At 47.9% G+C, this 19,943-nt stretch overlaps 1 protein-coding gene and 2 long non-coding RNA genes across 4 annotated transcripts in view; 1 reads left to right on the forward strand and 2 right to left on the reverse strand.

Moving 5' to 3' along the window:
- Window positions 1-1,207: 1,207 nt before the first annotated feature.
- LOC102902534 lies at window positions 1,208-2,835 on the reverse strand. Of its 2 annotated transcripts, XR_006599924.1 has the most exons (4): window positions 2,651-2,835; window positions 2,194-2,570; window positions 1,964-2,097; window positions 1,208-1,342 (listed from the first exon to the last, which is right to left on the reverse strand). It is a non-coding gene; the product is annotated as an uncharacterized LOC102902534 (long non-coding RNA). The 2 variants fall into 2 exon arrangements; XR_006599923.1 differs by having other exon boundaries at window positions 2,194-2,835.
- DGLUCY (D-glutamate cyclase) overlaps window positions 2,056-19,943 on the forward strand; it is a 40,453-nt gene continuing 22,565 nt past the window's right edge. The window contains 7 exon segments of the mRNA XM_045060381.1: window positions 2,056-2,146; window positions 6,178-6,331; window positions 8,080-8,278; window positions 11,409-11,556; window positions 12,709-12,831; window positions 16,029-16,109; window positions 16,112-16,231. Coding sequence (XP_044916316.1) covers window positions 2,056-2,146; window positions 6,178-6,331; window positions 8,080-8,278; window positions 11,409-11,556; window positions 12,709-12,831; window positions 16,029-16,109; window positions 16,112-16,231 — 916 coding nt within the window.
- LOC109500984 lies at window positions 8,172-13,097 on the reverse strand. Its single transcript, XR_002158916.2, has 3 exons — window positions 12,665-13,097; window positions 10,378-10,480; window positions 8,172-8,308 (listed from the first exon to the last, which is right to left on the reverse strand). It is a non-coding gene; the product is annotated as an uncharacterized LOC109500984 (long non-coding RNA).

Genomic DNA, 19,943 nt, shown 5'->3' on the forward strand with positions numbered 1-19,943 from the left:
CAGCACCCAACCCCCTCAGCCCAGCAGGACCAACTGTTCTCTCCTCTGTGTCCCCGAAGCACTTTGTTCTGTGGCTATTAAAGCACTCACTGTCAGTTTAAAACACATCTCTACCCCTTCCAGGGCAATACTTCTTATATTTTGTGTGTTAAAGTTTTTATACGATCTCAAATTTTTCATTAAAATGGCCGTGGGGTTTGCATGGTTTTCTACCTATGAGATTGGAGTTGAAAACTGCATTGGTGGTTTGGAATCCCATTGGGTTCTTCTCTAGGTAGAAAGGGCTGTGGAAAATCTGGCTTGTCCAGAACCTTCACTGGGGACACCACCCTTGAATCCTGCTTTCATCCATTGTGCAGTCAGTCAGCTAGCCATTCAACAAACACTGAACTACACTTTTGTGCCAGGCACTGTGCTAGACATGTAGTATATTGAGATGAAGACGACATGGGCTGTGCCTTGGAGGCCAACACAATGAGACTGTCTAGCCCTGGATTGTTGTAAATTGAAGTATAGGTGACCTACAATGTTGTAGTAGTTTCAGGTGTACAAACACAGATTTGACAATTCCATACACTGCACAGTGCTCACCAAGGTAATTGTCGTCACCATCTGTTAACCACACAAAACTACTGCAATATTATCGGCCACATTCTCTATGCTAGACTTTTCATCTCTGTCATTTCGTTCGCCTCTTCATCTGTCGAACCCTAGATTCCGCTGACGCGTTGAAACCTCCTTCTAGAGCATGTTAACCTTAAAGAGAAAACTGCCGGCCATTTCACCAGCAAAAACGGGTTTATTTGGAAATAGCAGAGAATTGCAATCCCAGGACATGCGGGCTGTGGCAAAACTACAGGCAAGGCCAGAGGCAAGTCCGGGGAGCCAAGGGGAGGTAGGTAGCTCCTTTCCAGAGGGAAGGGGGAAGATGGGAGAGCTGTTATAATCCGGAAGTCCATTGGAGTAAACTGGGAGTTCGAAGGGTAGCGCCTCCTGATTGGCTGAGCTGTGACTGTCATTGGCGGGGCTGTTGCCAGGAGAGGAGGAGACCTTTCCTCCTCCTGCTGGGGCAGTACACTAGTAGCTAAAGTAGTATTGGACTTGCTAAGGTGTAGGTCTTCCTGTTGGGGCTGTGAGCGCTCCCCCTGCTGGCCTCCCTCCTCCGTTTTAAACTCAACCATAACCTGAACTAACCTGGTTTCCTTTCATTAGTTTTCACAAGAAGTCAACATACAGGATTCCTTTCTGAATGCAATTTCCTGGAGCTTTGACGCCATCTCTGTATTTAAAAATCTGCCGTATTTTTTTTTCATCCACCAAAAATCTCTGTAAGGCACTGTACCTGGAGTAGCGGGGTGGGGTGGTGGGGCAGGGAATATAAAGAAGAAAACATAAAATCTGTTCCTTCTAGGCACCTAAATCTAAACAACAGAAGTCACACATAGACAGAAAATCTGGCCTATTCTTTCATTTGTGATTGCACGTGGCATGCAGTCGCTTGTTCATCCGAGCATAAGTATTTTTGGTGTGTGCTATGTGCTTTGGCTGTCGTAACACCGCGGGAGGCCCAAGATGTGAACCTGCTCTCTGGGTACTTGGGGTCTCCCCGGGAAAGAGGAAGGGGGTTCAGAGTCCAGTAAAACATCAGGCCGAAGTCAGTGGCTCAAAGAATGCTCTGGGGGCAAGGAGACCCGGCAACCAGTCGGCGTGAGCCTACTGGGTGCTTCATAGAGGCGGAGGATTGGAACCTGTACTGAGGAATGGAAAGGTCTTCAGGAGGGAGGGAGGGAGGACATCCTGGGCCAGGGGAAGGTCATGAACAAAGGTCTTGAAGTGTTAGGAGTTTCTCACTAGAAACTGAGACATGAAGGGGATGGGAATAGGGTGGGGAGAATTTGCTCCAAACAATGCCCACTCGGGCCAGGACCAGGTAGGGCCGGGGGTGGGGGGTGGTGATGGATACCTGATGCCGAATCTGCCCCCTGCAAGGAAGCTGAGCTTCTCATTTGTTCCTCTTCCTTCCTTCACCCAGACTCTGGCCCGTTCAAAGACGGCATGATAACCTTCACTCTTCCCTCTGCCATAAGGAGCTTGATCCTATGGAAGACACCAGACATCAGAAATATGTCCAGCATGGCTGGGGTAAGTAGTGATAGACGTTTAAAAAAAAAGAAAGAAAATCCCTAGAAATACCAGCGGTGCAGGGCCCAGGAATTCCTGAAACTTGTAGCTTCTGCCTGGGAGACAGGAAGTAAGAGCAGGATGATACTTGCTCGGGTCCCTAATTAATGTCCCAGCAGGTCGGGCAGTTGGGCCAGACTCAGGCGTGAACACCTTACCAGATGGCTCCGGTACCACCGGTTCTGCTTGGTCAACCCAACTCCACGGGGGGACCTGCCAATGGCCTCAGATGACGAAAGGGGTTTTCCCTCGGGGGGAAAAGCACCCCCAGATAACACTGCATTTTAATCTGGTTTTTGGTTCAGACCACGTCTCCCCGTTTTGTTCCTCTCTGGGTGCACCGTCTCCCCAGTCTCTTCCAGGAGTGACACTCAAGGCTCTGAAAGGTCCTGTGAGAGAAAACAGCCGTCAAAGTTGTCACTGACGCAAGTCCCAGCAAAACTTCATGGTACGAAAGACTTCCGGTTACCGGAATCGCCGAAGAGAAAAACCAGTAGCATGGTTTAAAGTGCTGGAGCAGGACAGTTTTCACTGTTTATTGACATATCTGGCCTCTGTGGCTATTTCTGGACCAACAGAATTCTCTATTATTGCATAACAAAGCACCCCAGACTCACCGGCTTCAGCGATATTCTGCGATGACGCTGGCCTTAGGAGGCGGGGGGGGGGGGGGGGGGGGGGGGGGGCGGGGGGGGGGCGGGGCGGTTTCTGCTTCACGTGGTACCATGTCTGCTGGGGCTGGACCATCCATGGTGGCTTCTTCCTCGCATGTCTGGAGTGTCTACTGGGAGGCCCAGAGCGCTTGGGGCCGGCCTAATGCTTCTCTCTTGCTAGGAAGCCTCACCAGCAGTGGTAGCCAAACTTCTTTCCAGGGTAGCTCAAGATTCCTGGAGGAGGAGCCGTAATGCCCAAGCACGTATCAAACACCCGCTTGCGTCATACTTCCTACCGTCCCGTTGGCAAAGCAAGGCACATGGCCGAGGACAGAGTCAACGGGGAAGGAGCCACTCAGGGCTGTGAGCCCTAGGGAGCGTGCTTTGTAGAGAGCCACCAGGGTCATAGTCTCCCCCAACCCTGTACACGACGTACCAGCAAACATCAGCTGAACCCCACTGCCTGCTAGCACCTCGGGGCTCCCAGAGAGCAGAGCGTACCAGTCTGGATGTAAGTCCCAGCTTGGCTCCTTCTGGCTGTAGCTGTGGGTAAGGTGTGTGACCTCCCTAAGCTCACCTGCACCCTGAAAGTAACAGTTCAGTCCTCCCTCAGGAGCTGTCGGGAGGGGTAACTGAGCTTGTGGGGGTAAGATGTACCATCCAAGTCAGCCGCTGTCATGGAATGTTCCGCAAGGAAAGAAGCTCATTCTGCAGAACAGCTGGAGCACCTCAGCTCGGGACTACGTCTTCCGGGGCTTTATATCAGATTAGGGACATTAGAGGTGCTTTTTTTTTTTCCCTCTCCCGTCATTAAGTTAAAAAAAAAAAAGAATGGACAACTTTGCTTTGAGGTAAAAGGACTCGGAAGGCTCACTTTGTTTCTCCTCATAAAGAAAAAGCTGTCATGACCTTAGATGGAGCCGGAGAGACCCAGGCAACACAGGAATCAGTTCAGACCCTCCCCTCACTCATCCACCCCCCCCCCCGCCAAAAGCCACCACTGAGCCCTCTATTGGTGTCTTGTTACTAATGGGAACAACTGGGGACTTGGTACCATCAGCAGTGGAGATGAACAAAATGAAAACACAGTGCCCTCTGAAGTGCGTTTAATTAAAAAGGAAACAAAGAAGCTTTGTGCTCATAATACCTCTCTGATTTGCGGTATTAAAAACCCAATTTGCTCTCACAACAGGCTTTGGAGGTAAGAAAGGAGGCGGCTAGGGAAAGCCAGGCTTCTAGGCTGGCTGGATTCCCTTCCACCTCACTCCAGACTATTTTTGGAGACACGCTGGGCTTGCTCGAGACATGCAGTCAGCTTCCTTGGGCTTTCAGCGGCTGGGAGTGTCCAGCTCGTCCCCATTTTCAAAGTCTGTAACATTGGCAGGCACCGAGGGTTTGAGGCAATGAGTTCCAGGATGTTAGAGCAGAAGCTGGTGCTAGAACTTTCCGTACGGCATCTGCTTGTATCCACTTCTTTCTACCATCCCTGAGGAGAAAGGTGCTGGAATGGGTGGTGGACCCATCCTACGAAGGTCTGATGCCTGCAGTCCAATGGTGACCTTAGAGGGACTCAGGGGTCCCCTGTCTCAGGCTTAAATCCTGGTTCTGCCATGCCCCAGCCGGGTGAAGTCACTTCATCTCTTTGAGCCTTGTTCTCCTTACGTATAAAATATAAGTGATTACATCTACAAATGACTTAGCACAGAGAGCTAAGGCAAATATCAGAGCTAAAGAGAAAATACTAGCAGACAGTATCGTTGTGGAAAAGAGATGCCCACATGTTGATACGGCAATCTAGCATTTAGGAGAATTGTCACCAAGATTATTTCTCCAAAAGCAGCATAATTATGTTTTTCTTTGGGATGGTGTGTTTAAAGGAAATAATTCCTTAAAAAAAAAAAACAACCATAAGTTTTCTTGTTTGTTTTTTCCTCCAGTTACAGAATGATACCTGTTTATTACGTAAATTTTAGAATTGAGAAAAGCACAGAAGAGAACATTAAATATCACGCAGTCTTGATACAGGAGATAACTGTGATTAACATGTAGATGTATTTCCTTCTAGTTATTTCTCTCATGAACTGTATAAAAAGGAGAATATGCCCCAAATACGGTTTTGTTATCTAGTTTTGTTCCTTTAACCGTACATTACAAACCATCATTAAATATTCCTTCAGTACCGTAATTGTAAATGTCCATGCAAGAGCCCATATTCATGCCTCCAACCCCTACTTCCTGTACACCTGTGTGTTAGGTAATTAACACACAGGAATGAACTCCCAGAGTTCTCTTTGAGGCAGGTGTCATTACTGCCATCTCCTCCTTGCGAATACCAAGGCTCAGGGGCACACTGCTGGTCAGAGGCCGAATCGGGATTCAAACACAGGTTTGTTTAGCTGTCAAAGGACTTCCCATTCCAGAAGAGGGCTCCTTACCAGAGGAGGTGGTGTCATGCAAGTGTCTTCCCCCATAGCTGAAGTAAGACTACCTCCTTGGAGGGGGAGTCAAGGAATCTGTGAGCCTGCTAAGTCAAGAATCTGCCCAGACAAAAGACATGAGCAGTGTCTTTCCCACAAAGGATACCCAAATGGCCAATAAAACCTATGAAAGTCACTCAACCGCATTGGCCTTCAGGGCAATGCAAATTAAAACCGCAGTGTGAGGCCACTACCCACCTGCCAGGGTGGATGGAATGGAAAAGATAGGCAACAGCAAGCACCGGAGAGGATAAGGAACAAGCAAGAACTTGCAATATAAATTGGTACAACCGCTTTGGAAACCGCTTAGCTGAACATGTATATACCCTGCCACCCTAGGGGTATGCCAGACAGAAATGCACCCCAACATGCGTGTATTAAAATGCTCATGGCAGCACCATTTATAATAACCCCAAACTGGAAGCCATTCAAATGTCCATCCACAACAGGATTGGGTAAATACATTGTGGTAATGAGTATATCACACAGCAATGAGAATGAACCAGCTGTTGTCAAACACAAAGGTATGGATGGATCTCCCGGACATACGATTGAGTGACAGAAGCCAGACTCAAAAGGCTCACATCGTATGATTCCATTATATGAAGAACAGGCAAAAGTAACCCATGGTGTTAGAAGTCACGGTAGTGGCCACCTTCGAGGCTGGGGTGATGAACTATAAGGGGCATAGAGGGATTCTGGAATGTTGATAATGTTGTTTCTTGACCTGGGTGTCAGTTACGTGTTCATCAAGTTGTACACTTATGGGCATCTTTCTGTGCTGTGCTACGATAAAGAGTTAAAATTGAAAGGCTCTACCAAGAGGCAACCGACTATGCCTGTGTCCCTTCTCTCACCAAACTCAGGGCTCCGACCAGCCAGCATGGTGGTCCTGCACAGGTCCCTGGCTCCAGCCTTTGAAAAGTTCTGCCAAGCCAACAATGGCCCTCTGCCCCTCCTGGGCCTGACTGAGCCAGGCAAGTGGACGTTGCCTACCCCGAACGCTGTTCTGGACACCAGGTAAAATGCTTGGGTTACCAGGGTTCAAGCTTGGGAGTGGCCACATGCAGCAGCCAGGTGTGTCTGTCAACGGGGACCTCTTTGTCCAGTCATGGGGATGCTCAGTACCTGGTACAAGGCCTCACCCATGACTCTTGCTCAGGGATGAGCTGTCCTCCCCTCCATTCCCATCCCTGTCCCTGTCCCTGCCCCTTGCCCTGGGAAAAATCTTGGGGATCACCAAGATAGTCCTGCCCTGGCTGCAGAAATGCCGCTGGCACCTCCCATCATCCACTTCCTCACCCAAGCCAGAAATCGGAAGCACTGGATGAAGAAGAAAGTAAAAACACTTGCACTACTGATACCTACCCAGGGAGAGCCGTTATTAACACTGTGGGTATGGGCCTACTGATTCTGCTTCCTCCATAGCATTCCAACGAGCCCACCTTTCTCCCACGACCCCAGCTCAGGCTCACATCTCTTCTGCTCGCCCACCTGAGTGACTTTTCCTAAATGCTAGGTCTGATCACATGACTCCCCCCTTTAAAATCTTCAGTGCCATGGAGCGCCTGAGTGGCTCAGTTGGGTAAGCATCCAACTTCGGCTCAGGTCATGATCTCATGGTTTGTGGGTTCAAGCCCTGCACTGGGCTCTGTGCTGTCAGCTCGGAGTCTAGAGCCTCCTACGGATTCTGTGTATCTTGGCCTCTCTGCCCTTCCCCTGCTCATGCTCTGTCTCTCTTCTCTTTCAAAAATAAATAAATAATTTTAAAAATAAAAATAAATAAATAAATAAACTCTTCAGTGCCTTCCCATGACTTGCACCTTGGCCTGATACCTGGTCACCTGTAGTGACCAGGCCCTGGCTCAGTGTCTCCCCTCCCCCGTGACACTCCAGCCATCCCCAGCCATCTCCCCAGAGAGAAAGCTTCCCCAGAACATTCTGCTGCTACCATTTTGTGGACTCTGGGCTAGGAGAGTCCTTCAGAGACCCCACCCAGACCTGAGGCCAGCTCCTTCTGTTTTTTTCCTAGCACTCCCTAGGCTACCATCTTGGGGACGCTTAGAGCAGATCGCACAGTGTGTCATATGTTTGATGCCTCCATGCTGCTCACATACTGTTCCCTCTGCCTAGGATGTGCTTTCCCCCTTGTTCAGCTGGTGAACTCCTATTCATCCCTCAGGATCCAGCTCCAGCACCTTCCCCTTTGTGGGGGAGAATGAGTTCCTCCCTTCCGTGGGTCACTCCTCCACCCATACTGTTAACACTCACTGCTCTGTGTTGCAAGTATTTGTTTTCAGTGCAGTCTCACCGCCAACGTAGGATTGCATACTTCTTATGGGCTGGGCCGATGTCCTCTCTGTCACTGTTGTCCCATCACCTGGCTTGTGCTTGGCACAGAGGAATGGCTCAACAAAATAATTTTGGAGTGAATAAAGAACTGGCTTAAAACCATAATATTTTAATTCTACAGAAAAGTCTCTTTTTTTAAAAGATTTTTTTAAGCTTATTTATTTATTTTTGAGAGAGAGCACAAGTGGGGCAAGAGCAGAGAGAGAGAGAGAGAGAGAGAGAGAGAGAGAGAATCCCAAGCAGGCTCCACACTGTCTGTGCAGAGTCCGACATGGGGCTCAAACTCATGAATCTGAGCCGAAATCAAGAGTCAGAGGCCTAACCAACTGTGCCACCCAGGGACCCCATCCCCCATTCTTTTTAAAAATGCACGGTCAGGGGCCATCTTGATTCTGGAACTATGAGCTTCCCCCCAGGACAGGGTGTCCCTAGTTCCGGAAGTACGAGTTTGGTTCCCACAGAGGCAGCCTGACCTCATTGGAGGAGTACCCAGAGCAGCTGAGGGACATGGTGACCTTCCTCCCGGACTGCAGCTCCTCCCTGGAAGCAGCCTTGGAGAAGGTGGGGCTCCCCAGAAGAGACTCCGTAGGGCATGGTCACGTGGGTGCGTACGAGGTAGGACACAATCTCCAAGGGCAGAATGACCTGAAAATGTGCATCACCTTGTATTTTCCTGTGGTGGGGAGAACATGCACTCAGGAGGTCAGAGACTAAAGTGACCTCAGCTCAGCCACTCTCTTGCTGTGCAACCCAACAAGCGGTTAACCTCTCTGAGCTTGTCCCCTCATCTGGAAAATGGAATGTCCAGCCTCCCTCGTGCCCACCTCTGGGATTGCTGTGAGCTCCCAGGGTGGCCTTGAGTGTGCAAGTCAAGCCCTTATAGACATTGTGGCAACCGTGTAAACCAAACCTCTCTGGAATTTGTCTGGCTCCTTTAACTTAGAGCATCTCAGTGAGCTTTTTGAAAATCCTCCTTGGCTCAAACTTCCTGGCATCGGGCAGAATGTGCCTGGCCAGGTAAATGCCCCGGGGATTTGTGGCAGGGCCTTGGCCAGCCTGTTGGCTGCCGGGTTATGTTTCTGTCAGGAAAGCTGGGTTCTGTTCTTGGCCAGCGGTGGCCCCTGGGGGTCGCCTCTCCTGGGACGTGCCCGCTGCTAGGGGTCACCTCCCTGCTGTGTCTCTGAAGTTCCATTCCAGCCACTGCTTGTCAAGGCAGGAGAACCACATTCCCTCATTCCCCTGACCCCCCTCCAGGACATCGTGTGAATCAGCCCACGTCAACGGCTGGTCAGCCAGCATCGACGGCCGGCTGCAGGGTCCTCTATGGAGGACTTGGACTGCAGATTTTGTCTTGGGCTTCCGGACATTTATTGAAACTTGCCTGGTTTGGGCTCCTGCCAGAGAGGCCCGAGCTGCCTCCGATGAGAAACAATTTTCATGAGTGAAGCATGTGCCTGAGCAGTTTTCTTAAAGGTAGGGAAGGGCGGAGACAGAAGTACAGTCACTGGCAGGGGCCCTGGGGCAGAGGTGGCCCCCAAACACACCGCCCTTGGCAGCGGATACATCATGGGCAGTCTGTCATTGAGATGAGGAAACTGAGGCCTGGAGAGAGAAAAGGACTCGCCCATATCCCAAAGCCAGACCGTACCCTAGGACTCCTGGCTCCCGTTTATGAAATGTCACTAGTAGAAGTGTGACGATTAAGGGATGCTTTGCACAGCATGTTCATCACTGCCATGGTCAGTGCTCAGGGGAGCCATGGTTTTCTCATGACAGCTCACTTACCAAATAGCCTTCTGTTCAGTACGGTTGCCTCTGGCCCTTGGCTCCTGGGAGATACGGCCAGGCAGCCATATTGGATTCAGGTGGGGCCCTGAGGGGCAGCCTCGGGGAGCGCTGCCTGTCCTCTGTGAAAGTCCCTGATGCGTGTCCCTTCCCCAGTGCTGTGATTCAGACACCAACTGGGCAGGCACTCCAAGGTTTCATCTGTGGCCACCAGGTACTGCCAGGGAGGAAAACTTGTCCCTTCTTCCCTTCTAGGCCCTTTGGCTGGTCTAACACTTAGATCGACAGGAGGTGGATTAACAGGAGAAAACTAAATTTAATGTCATACCTACAGGAGCCCCAAATATGTGAGGCTCAAAGAAGTGACCAAAACAGATAGCTTTTACACCTTTCAGACAAAGAAACAATGAATTTGTGAAGAATGGGTAAGACAAGTTTGAGCTTGGGGTAGTAAATTCACAAGGAAGTCACAAGGTTTGTTTACACAGCCCTCTCGGCCTTGATTTCCCATCTCTGGAGATAAAGATGCCTTCTACCCTCTTGGTACGGGGAGGGTCCCTTCACGTGGGAGGATTATTTCCTGCTTTTCAGCCCGGGGGGGGGGGGGGGCTGGAAAGGGGTGTAGAGTGTTTTTCTTGCACTGGCGGTTTCTCAAGTAACTTTAATTCAAAACAATCCGTATGCCAAACTGGTGTATTTTGGGGTGGCATTTTCCCCCCTCAGTGCCAACAGCAAGCCCTTTGGGCAGCAGCCACGTCCCAGTGGATCATCATCCTGGCCACATCCTAAATCATTCATAAGCCCCACGGCAGCCACCAGAAACCATTCAGACCACAAACACCGCCACCAGTGAAAGTCACACAGGTCATTCTAAGGCAGGAGGAGTGAGGCAGGGCTCAGTGGGGCCCCCATCCCCAGTGTGGACTCACAAGGCAGAGCAGATCCCAATGCCTCCTGAGAGATCCCTTGTCCTTGGAACCCTCTGCCGCTGTCTTAGAGGTCTCCACCTGTGGTCCATGGACCCCTAGAGGTCTGTGGAGAAAATTCAGAGGACCCATGAAATTGGATGGGGAAAAAAATTACATCTTTATTTTTATAGCTTCAGACTGAAACTGAGCATTTCCTTTGATTATGAACGCAGACAAGGAACTACAGTTGTATCAGCAGACCCTGTGATTTTGTGGCTGCCCAGAGAACTCCCAGATAGTTTCATGTCTCATGGCCAGTCTGATAGCACAAAAATATCCTATATGTTGATCACTACACCAAAATTATAATGGTAGGTCTGCCGTCTTGTTCCCCAAGCTGTTAATGAAGGATACATATCGCTGCATCACATTTTTTCATAATTTGATAACTGCATGTGCAATATAATTGGTTGGCTTTGTAAACCTGTGCATTTCTTTTTCTGTAGTTAAAAACATTGCTTTAAGTGGGGGTCTACAGCTGCTCCAAGCTACCAGAGCATCCACAGCACATACAAGGTTCTCTGTTTTAGACCAATAAATACCACCAGGCTTTCTCATTTCCATGTCACATAAAAGTAGAAGCAACATGGGGCACCTGGGTGGCTCAGTTGGTTGGTTGAGCGTCCAACTCTTGATTTTGGCTCAGGTCATGATTTCACAGTGTTGCGGGTTCAAGCCCCCCATCTGGCTCTGCGTGGGTAGAGAGGAGCCTGCTTGGGATTCTCTCTCTCCCTCTCTCTCTCTGCCTCTCCCCTGCTGGCACTGTCTCTGTCACTAATATAATATAATAAATATAATATAATATAATATAATATAATATAATATAATATAATATTAAATCAGTCTTAAAAACAAACAAAAAGTAGAAGCTATAATTTTATAATAGCTGCTTGGATCCCCTCTTTCATTCAGCTGCTTTGAACTCCTGGTGTTCAGGCTTTCCATCTGTGTTAATTCTGTTTTTCAACTTGTTTTCCTTGATCTCTTTTCAGACGACAGCGCCTTGTGCCACCATTGCTGGCTTTTGCTGCCACCTGGTGGTCACAATGAGGCCCATCCCCAAGAACAAGCTGGAAGGGCTGGTGCGGGCCAGTTGCTCCCCAGGGAGTAAGGGACATCCCATTCATATCGGCGACCCGGGTGAGTGTCCACTCTCATTCAGTATTCTGACAGCCACCCCTGAACTTCAGCACGAGAAGACGGGAACCTGCTATGTTCCCGAACTCCCCCGGCTTGTCCTCATCTTCCCCGGGGGTCCTGGGCGTCCTGGACGAGGATCAGACTCCCGCAGCAGCTTTCGGGCTGGGTTTACAGAGGCCCCTCAGGTTTAAAGGTGTTCCCCTTGGCAGAATAGTCAGCCTCACCCATCATCTCCCATGAACTTAAGGTGAACCTGAAGGGTCGGGGGAAGCAGGTGGTAGAGAGTGACAGCACAGCTATGTGTCCCGGGACTTGAGCTGAGAGCAACCTCTAATCCAGGCTGTTGGTCAGCAGCGTATTTAGCAGGGGAAGGCTTTGTTCCAAATGTTCACTTCAACTGATCCCCAGGGTATTAAGTCAGTCTGAGAGTGAGTGAGCAGATCCAAGAGTGGCAGTTGTCCAGGCCTCTTTGTGGTTCTCAGAGGACCTGGTGAGAACCTGGGATTGGGTCTTGGGTGAGAGTCAAAGCTCAGTGTAACTGAATTTGCTCAGCTGTGTAAAATGAACCAATCAGACAAAACCTACTTTCTCTAAAGATGCAATCAACAGCAGGGCCACCTTCCTCTTAGAAAGATGATCTCAGGACCCCCCAAAGCAAAGTGCATTGATGAATCATTGAATTGTCTTCTCATCGGTGGGCCTGAGTTGGCCCAACACATCCATCTTTGCTGTCCTCATGAGCCTTCTGATGCCAGACCATCAGTAGGGGTGCTGTTGGTGGTTAAGCAACAGAGTTTAGGTCTGCGTTATGTGACTCAGCTTGTACCAAGATAAATGTGGGCTCACAAATGCTGGCTTGGTTAGCAACCTGCACAAGGTGCTGGGCTAAGTGCACCCAAGGCTCCTCCAGCAATCAAACCAGGGGTTTGAGGTTCTGTGTTCAGAAACTGTGCTACTCAGAATGGGCTAGAAGTTAGCAAGCGCCCTGGGTTGTTAAAGTCCCAATTCCTTTTCTCCAGTACCATCGACAGCAATCCTAGGACCAGAGTTTGTCTGGGAGAAAGAAGCATAAACCACTCAATGTGTGTCAAACTTGGATGGGACCTACCAGGGCAGGATCCGATGGACTTCATTTTCTTTTTCCATTTGCAGAATGGTTGGGAATCAAAGATCTTTCTAGACCTGACTATGGGGAGCCTGTGGTGTGTCAGCCGGGGGACGTCCCAGTGTTCTGACCTTCTCCAATGACCAGCCTCGAAGCTGTCAGCAGCTGCAGTGTGTCTGGGCTTATGGGGCACAATCACCATGACCCACGATGGAAACCAGTGGGGCTGTAGTTCTTGAAAGCATAGACTCACAGTGCAGTGACTTAAGAAATAGAGTCATAATGGGCGCCTGGGTGACTCAGTCAGTTGAGTGTCCGACTTTGGCTCAGGTCACAATCTCACAGTTTGTAAGTCCGCACGCTGCGTTCGAGTCCTGCTCACGCTGACAGCGCAGAGGCAACTTTGGATCCTCTGTCCCCCCTTCCCTCTGCGCTTCCCCCCACTCATGCTCTCTCAAAACTAAATAAACATTAAACACAAAAAAGAAACAGAGTCACAAAACAGAACACAAAGCATACAGATCTCACTGGCTTCCTTCTTCCCTTCCCAGGGCTGGGTCTCACCAGCAGCTCGTCTCTCAGCCCAAGGATGCTTTGATTAAAATATTTCTCACTGCAGAGGGCTCCCAGCCCATTGTGATAGAAAGACCAATATTGAGCTTGACTCTCTGAGACATTTTGAAGGTGGGTGGGGCTTGTGAAAACAAGAGCGAAGGCAAAAGCTAAACACACCATTCCACGTGGTGTTGGCAAGGTGCAGCGGGCCCCCCTCATCTTCAGTTCTGCCTCGGGAGGTTTGTTACCCACAGTCAACTGCAGTCAAGAAGCAGATGATCCTCCTTCCGACGAATCGTCAGAAGGTCAGTAGTGGCCTCCCACTCCATCACAATGCCTGCGGTCGCTCACCTCGCTTCATTCCGCTCTCACGCAGGCACGTTATCACCTCACATGGTCACAAGAGGACGGGTGCGTACAGTACCGGAAGGTATTTTTAGAAAGGGAGACCACATTCACATAACTTTTATTATAGTATATTGTTATAATTGCTCTATTATTAGTTAGCCTTCTTAATCCTACTGTGCCTAATTTATAAACTAAACTTTATCATAGGGATGTACATATAGGGAAAAACATAGTCTGTAGGGTTCGGTGCTATCCGCGGTTTCCTGTCCACGGGGGGTCTTGGAACAGATCTTCATCCGGCAGGACCTCCGTATTTGAAAGTGATGTATATACAGTCAGTTTATTTTTCCCCAAGTGTAGGATGCTATTACAACGAAGCGACACACGAGGGCGCCCTAACTAGCTCACAGTAAGGTAGGGATGTGATAAAACATTAACTATTGCAGTCTATTTCATAGACACTGGAAAATTCTAGCCAGGTCAGCCACACTCACACTACAATCCATAGAATTTAGTGTTACTTTAATTGATTTTGAAATCATTCATATAAGTTTAGCTATCAGAATGGCCTCATGACAGGGGAAGATTAATATGGTGATGAGATCCGTGGAATTCTATTATCTAACATTAAATGTATTAGGCACCTGCTATGTACCAGGCATGGACCCAGATCTTGGGAATAAAACGCTGCACGAGACAAGATGCAGTTCTCAGGGAGTGTGTGGTCATTTCTGAGTGTGTGTGTGCTCATGTGTGTTCACACATCCACACACGTGCAGTAAATATTGTCTAGCACGGTGGCCTCACTCCTCTCTGCCACCAGCCACAGGGGACGCCCTATTCTGCAGCAAACTCCAGCCCATTAGCTCTGGCTGGAAATAGCATTTCTGACTGTAAATGAGACCAAATGACGTCATTGGCTTAAGGATGACCTTGAATATTTCTGACTTACAAAAGTCATGCTCAAACTTCAACATTTAAACTTCTCTCGGTGATAGCTACACACCTCACAGCTGGTGGGGAAAAACCCTGTGTCACCTTCTGAGCTGACTGTTCTGATGTGTACCTGGCATTAGAGTGATCAGTTTTAGATGCTGTCTAAAGTGATTCCATTCATCAAAATCCTTAGTCCTTGCCCGTCTAAAAATTAAGTTAGAATGCTTTCTGCAGTTATCAGTAGGTTTTCCTTCTGAAGTGTTGACTAACTTTGGACTTTTGTTAAATCTGAAAAAAAATGTGACTGTTTTCCGTGAAATTCGAAACATTTGTGCGTTGAGACACTCGAAGTCTGAGATAAGTAAACAATGGTCCCTCATCTCTGGGAGCACACAGCTCAGTAGAAGTGGAAGCACTCTAGGATAATAATGACAATGAAGAAAGCAGAAGACGTAAATGAAGGACAGGAGGTATTAAGCACCTAAATGAGCCAGGCACAAAAGCATAGGACGAGTAAGATACTGTGCCTGATTCAGTGAGGCAAACCGTCACTTAGTGAAGGTTTACTCTGAACCACTTTGAGAAAACACTTTCATGTGCATTTTCCAGTTCTGACAACAACCATCTGAGGCATTATCATTATGATATAGTTGAAGAAACGTGTTTAGAGAAGATAAAGTCTCATCTCCAACTCTGTTTGGCACACTAAAGCCAGTTCTTTATAACTATACTAGAATGCCCGGGATTCACATTGCCCAGGATTTAGTGTGGGAGAGGTGTGTTGTTTTGTTTGTGTTTTGTTTTGAGGGAGGGAGGGTGCAAGAGAGAAGGTGTGAGTGGGAGAGTGGCAGAGGGAGAGAGAGAGAATCTTTTTTTAAAAAATATTCTAAGTTTATTTATTTTGAGAGAGAGGATGCAAGCAGGGGAGGGCCAGAAAGAGAGAGACTCTTAAGTAGGCTCCACGATCAGCACGGAGTCCAAGGTGGGGCTCAATACCGCCACCCTGGGATCATAACCTGAGCTGAAATCAGGAGCCAGACACTCAATGGACTGAGCCCTTTTTTTTGGAGGGGGGGGGGAGTTTTTTAAAGAACAAAGTTAGCATATACCAAATCAAAATAAAAGTCCTATGGGAAAAATAGGAGGTATGTTCAGAGAGAGCTATTCATTAGCAAAGTACAGAAAGATGGCTTCATGCATTGTAAGAGTTCAGTAAGTACTTTCGGATACCCGTGGGATTAAATTGACGGAAATTCCTAGAGCCCTATCTGTAGCTATGGCTGTGCCTCCCTTCTCCCTTCTTCCATACCCAACTCATCTTCACTTTCCTAAAAATTGGAGGCACTTGTTTGAGTGGGACTTGATTTAGCCATAAGACAGTTTTTTCTGACTTGGTGCAAGAAGCCGTGAAGCACTGTTGGCAGAGTTGATGCATGGTGCCATCTTGCCCGTCCGACAGTGGGCTAGATGAGAATGAACTGAGTCTAATGAAGTGAGTGCATTCAGGCCCTCTTGTTGTGTGTTTTAGAGACCCCGCTGGCTTTCACCAGTGCACTGGGTTGCACAGTCATGACCAACTTGAAGAATACAGAGGCTCCACCCAGTTGTCTTACCCTGAGGGAATTCCTGAGGTCCATCCCATTTCCCAAGATCCTTTGCACTACAGCATCACATCGGCTTCAGCTGTTCAGAAGATTAGAGAACTAGAGACTATAATTGCCATAGACCCAGGTAAGAAACAAAGTGTTCACACCTTAATGACTTGGAGAAATTCATCATTGAAGTAATGGTCAGTGAAAAAGGCAGTATGCAAAGTATATGCATCTATAGTACGAATTTTTTATGAAAAGAAGAATTTATTCCTCTTTATTTAACTAGCACTATCAAAGAGAAGAAGTTGCTGTTTTACCAAGAAAGTAGGCATAGCCTTGGGGCACCTGGGTGGCTCAGTTGATTAAGCGTCCAACTTTGGCTGAGGTCATGATCTCACGATTCGTGAGTTCAAGCCCCACATCGGGCTCTGTGCTGACAGCTCGGACCCTGGAGCCTGCTTCAAATTCTGTATCTCCCTCTCTCTGACCCTACCCTGCTCATTCTCTCTCTCTCTCTCTCTCTCTCTCTCTCTCTCTCTCTCTCTGTCTCAAAACTAAATAAATATTTTTAAAAATTTAGGGGCACCTGGGTGGCTCAGTCGGTTAAGCATCTGACTTTGGCTCAGATTGATCTCATCATTTGTGAGTTTAAGCCCCATATCAGGCTCTGTGCTGACAGCTCAGAGCCTGGAACCTGCTTCAGATTCTGTGTCTCCCTCTCTCTCTGACCCTCTCTTGCTCACACTCTGTGTCTCTCTTTCTCTCAAAACTAAATAAACTTTAAAAAATTAAAAAAAATTTTTAAACAGATATTCAGAATCCAAACTCTTTTTTTTTTCTAAACTCTTTAAAAAGTTACTTGAGAGTCATTAAGATACTTGTTTGAGTCGTCTTTCCCCTCCACCTCCACCTACATATACAAGGGTCAGCTGCCTAAATTCCCTCTTTGCCTCTACTGAGCATTCCCGCAGTGTGATTTTTTATTTTATTTTATTTTATTTTATTTTATTTTATTTTTTAACATTTATTTATTTTTGAGACAGAGAGAGACAGAGCATGAACTGGTGAGGGTCAGAGAGAGGGAGACACAGAATCTGAAACAGGCTCCAGGCTCTGAGCTGTCAGCACAGAGCCCGACTCGGGGCTCGAACTCATGGACCGTGAGATCATGACCTGAGCCGAAGTCAGCCGTTTAACCGACTGAGCCACCCAGGCGCCCCCACAGTGTGATTTTTTAAAAAATGTTTATACTGTGTATGAATCCCCCAAAAATGCACCAAAATTCTAATGTTGATGATCTCTGGGTAGTTCGACTATGAATAATTTTGGGGGGTTTTATTTATGTTTTTTTTCCCCAAAATTGTCAACACTAAAGATAAGAGGGACTTTGGAAGGTGAGCTCATTAATTGGGCACATTGCCTGCAGGACTCAGTTGGGACCGGGTAGGTAAGAAAAGAGGGAGTATGGTTCCTAGGTAGTCAACTGGCACCATTTAAACAAGTCACCCCCGGGTTTCAGTGTCCCTAATCCCATCTTTTTGTGCCATTGCCCTGAGGTTGGGTGCAGAATAGGCTGTGCTGGGCAACAGAGGTGGGGGTGGGGGGCTGGGTTGCCACTCACTTGCAGATGCTGGTAGGGCAGGACCCTGCAAGAGACAGCCTCACAAGAGTTTGGAAGCAACATGTATATTGTATATTGAGTCTCAGAGAAAGGACATTCCTTCTATGGCTTGCAACCTGCTGGCTTTCTAGACATGAGATCCACTAGGGGTCTTCTGGTTGCAAGTAGGAGGAGGTGGGCTGTAAGCCAGTCGAGGGGCTTTTCTCTTTCCCCTGCAGCACCATTTGTTAAGAGCCAATGTCTCATTTTTAAACATATGGCCAGCAGAGGGCGCTGATGTGCATAGAAATTCCATCAATTTGCTAGCTACTGCTCCCCAGAGAATTAAGGTGCAGCCTTCCCAGCTGCTCTCCCCGGATGTTAAAAGCTTTGACACATTTCAGGGCGCCTGGGTGGCTCAGTTGATTAAGCCATTAAGTGTGATCTCATGGTTTGTGGGTTTGAGCCCTACATCCAGCTCTGTGCTGACAGTGCGAATCCTGTTTGGGATTCTCTCTCCTCCTCTCTGCCCCTCCTCTGTGTTCTCTCTTTTTCTCTCAAAATAAATAATTTTTTTTAAATTTAAAAGCTTTGACACATTTCATCTTATTGAATTCTCCCAGTGACCGTATGAGACAGCTATTATTAACTTTAACAGATGAGGAAACTGAGGCATATAAGGTTAAGAAACTTGCCCAAGTCCACCTAGCTAGCAGATGGTCGGGGCAGATATTGAATCCACGCTAACAGACTCCAAAGCCCACGATCAACAAATGTTGGATAAATTGGAATCTGAGTTTAAATCGTATATCATGGTCCCACTGGGCCAGTTAAAACAGTGCTCTGGTCTCTCCTGGCTCACACCCCATTTCTTCTGCACCTTCTCATGGGCTGTAATTCTAGACTTGGGGGCTCTTTGTACTTTGAATATCTGGTGAAGGCATATAGTGGTCTCCCTGCTGGCCCATCTGATCCCTGTTTCCTGGGTTCAGATACCTGGATTGATGGTGGTGGGGCCCCTGTGGAGAGCAGAGGGGTAAGGTCAGCCTGCAGACATCGACCCTCCTGGCCAAAGTCCCAGCACCTAGACAGAGCTGATGACAGTAACATCAGTACAGAGAGCAGCAGCTGGGCAGAGTCATAGAGCAGCCAGCCAGGGTGCCTTTTTATGTTAAATAATACTGTGGCCAAGAATCAAATAGTTCCAGGGCCAGTAACCAGCCTTAAAAATGTCTGATCTCGGGGCCCCTGGGTGGCGCAGTTGGCTAAGCGTCCGACTTCAGCCAGGTCACGATCTCGCGGTCCGTGAGTTCGAGCCCCGCGTCGGGCTCTGGGCTGATGGCTCAGAGCCTGGAGCCTGTTTCTGATTCTGTGTCTCCCTCTCTCTCTGCCCCTCCCCCGTTCACGCTCTGTCTCTCTCTGTCCCAAAAATAAATAAATGTTGAAAAAAAAATTAAAAAAAAAAATGTCTGATCTCAGGGTGCCTGGGTGGCTCAGTCAGTTGAGTGTCTGACTATTGATTTCGGCTCAGGTCATGGTCCCAGAGCTGTAGGATTGAGTCCAATGTTGGATTTCTCGTGGAGCATGGAGCCTACTTAAGATTCTCTCACTCTCTCCCTCTGCCCCTCTCCCCAGCTCATGCTCTCTCTTTCTCTCTAAAATTTAAAAAAAAAAAAAGTCTTCTCTCTCCCCTGGGTTTGGGATCAAAGGTCTACAGTAGCAAAATTTCCTTCAAAACCACAGGGCATAGCTTTTTGATTTTTTGTATGTCTGTTAGGTTGTTCATTCATTCATTCATTCATTCATTGGTTCTGCAAAGAGTATGGTTTCTTTTACATATAAACCCACAGTAAATTTGAGATCTATACCTATCACAGGTGCACCTTTAAGGACATATGCATATACGGAGTTGAATGCTTATGGCTATATATATATATAGAGAGAGAGAGAGAGAGAGAGCACCTCTTACATAGTTGATCTCCTGGGTGGATTTTTTTTTTTAATTTCTGCAATACTTTCTCCCTCACAAACATTCTTATCCAGGCTATATCTCTTCCACTCAGCACAAGGGTCATAAGGGAAGATGAATTATTAACTCTGCCATTAGCTCAGATAAAAAAGTAAGTAGGAAGCAAATTTACTGTAGACCCAGCACACCCTAACTTACTAAGAATGACCTAGGAGGCCATCCACAAAGCCCCCCTTCGGTGCTTAGTCAGACCGTGTCAAGGTTTGAAGCATGAGGCTTGGG

Source organism: Felis catus, chromosome B3, assembly GCF_018350175.1.
Source record: "Felis catus isolate Fca126 chromosome B3, F.catus_Fca126_mat1.0, whole genome shotgun sequence".
Taxonomy (NCBI): Eukaryota; Metazoa; Chordata; class Mammalia; order Carnivora; family Felidae; genus Felis; species Felis catus.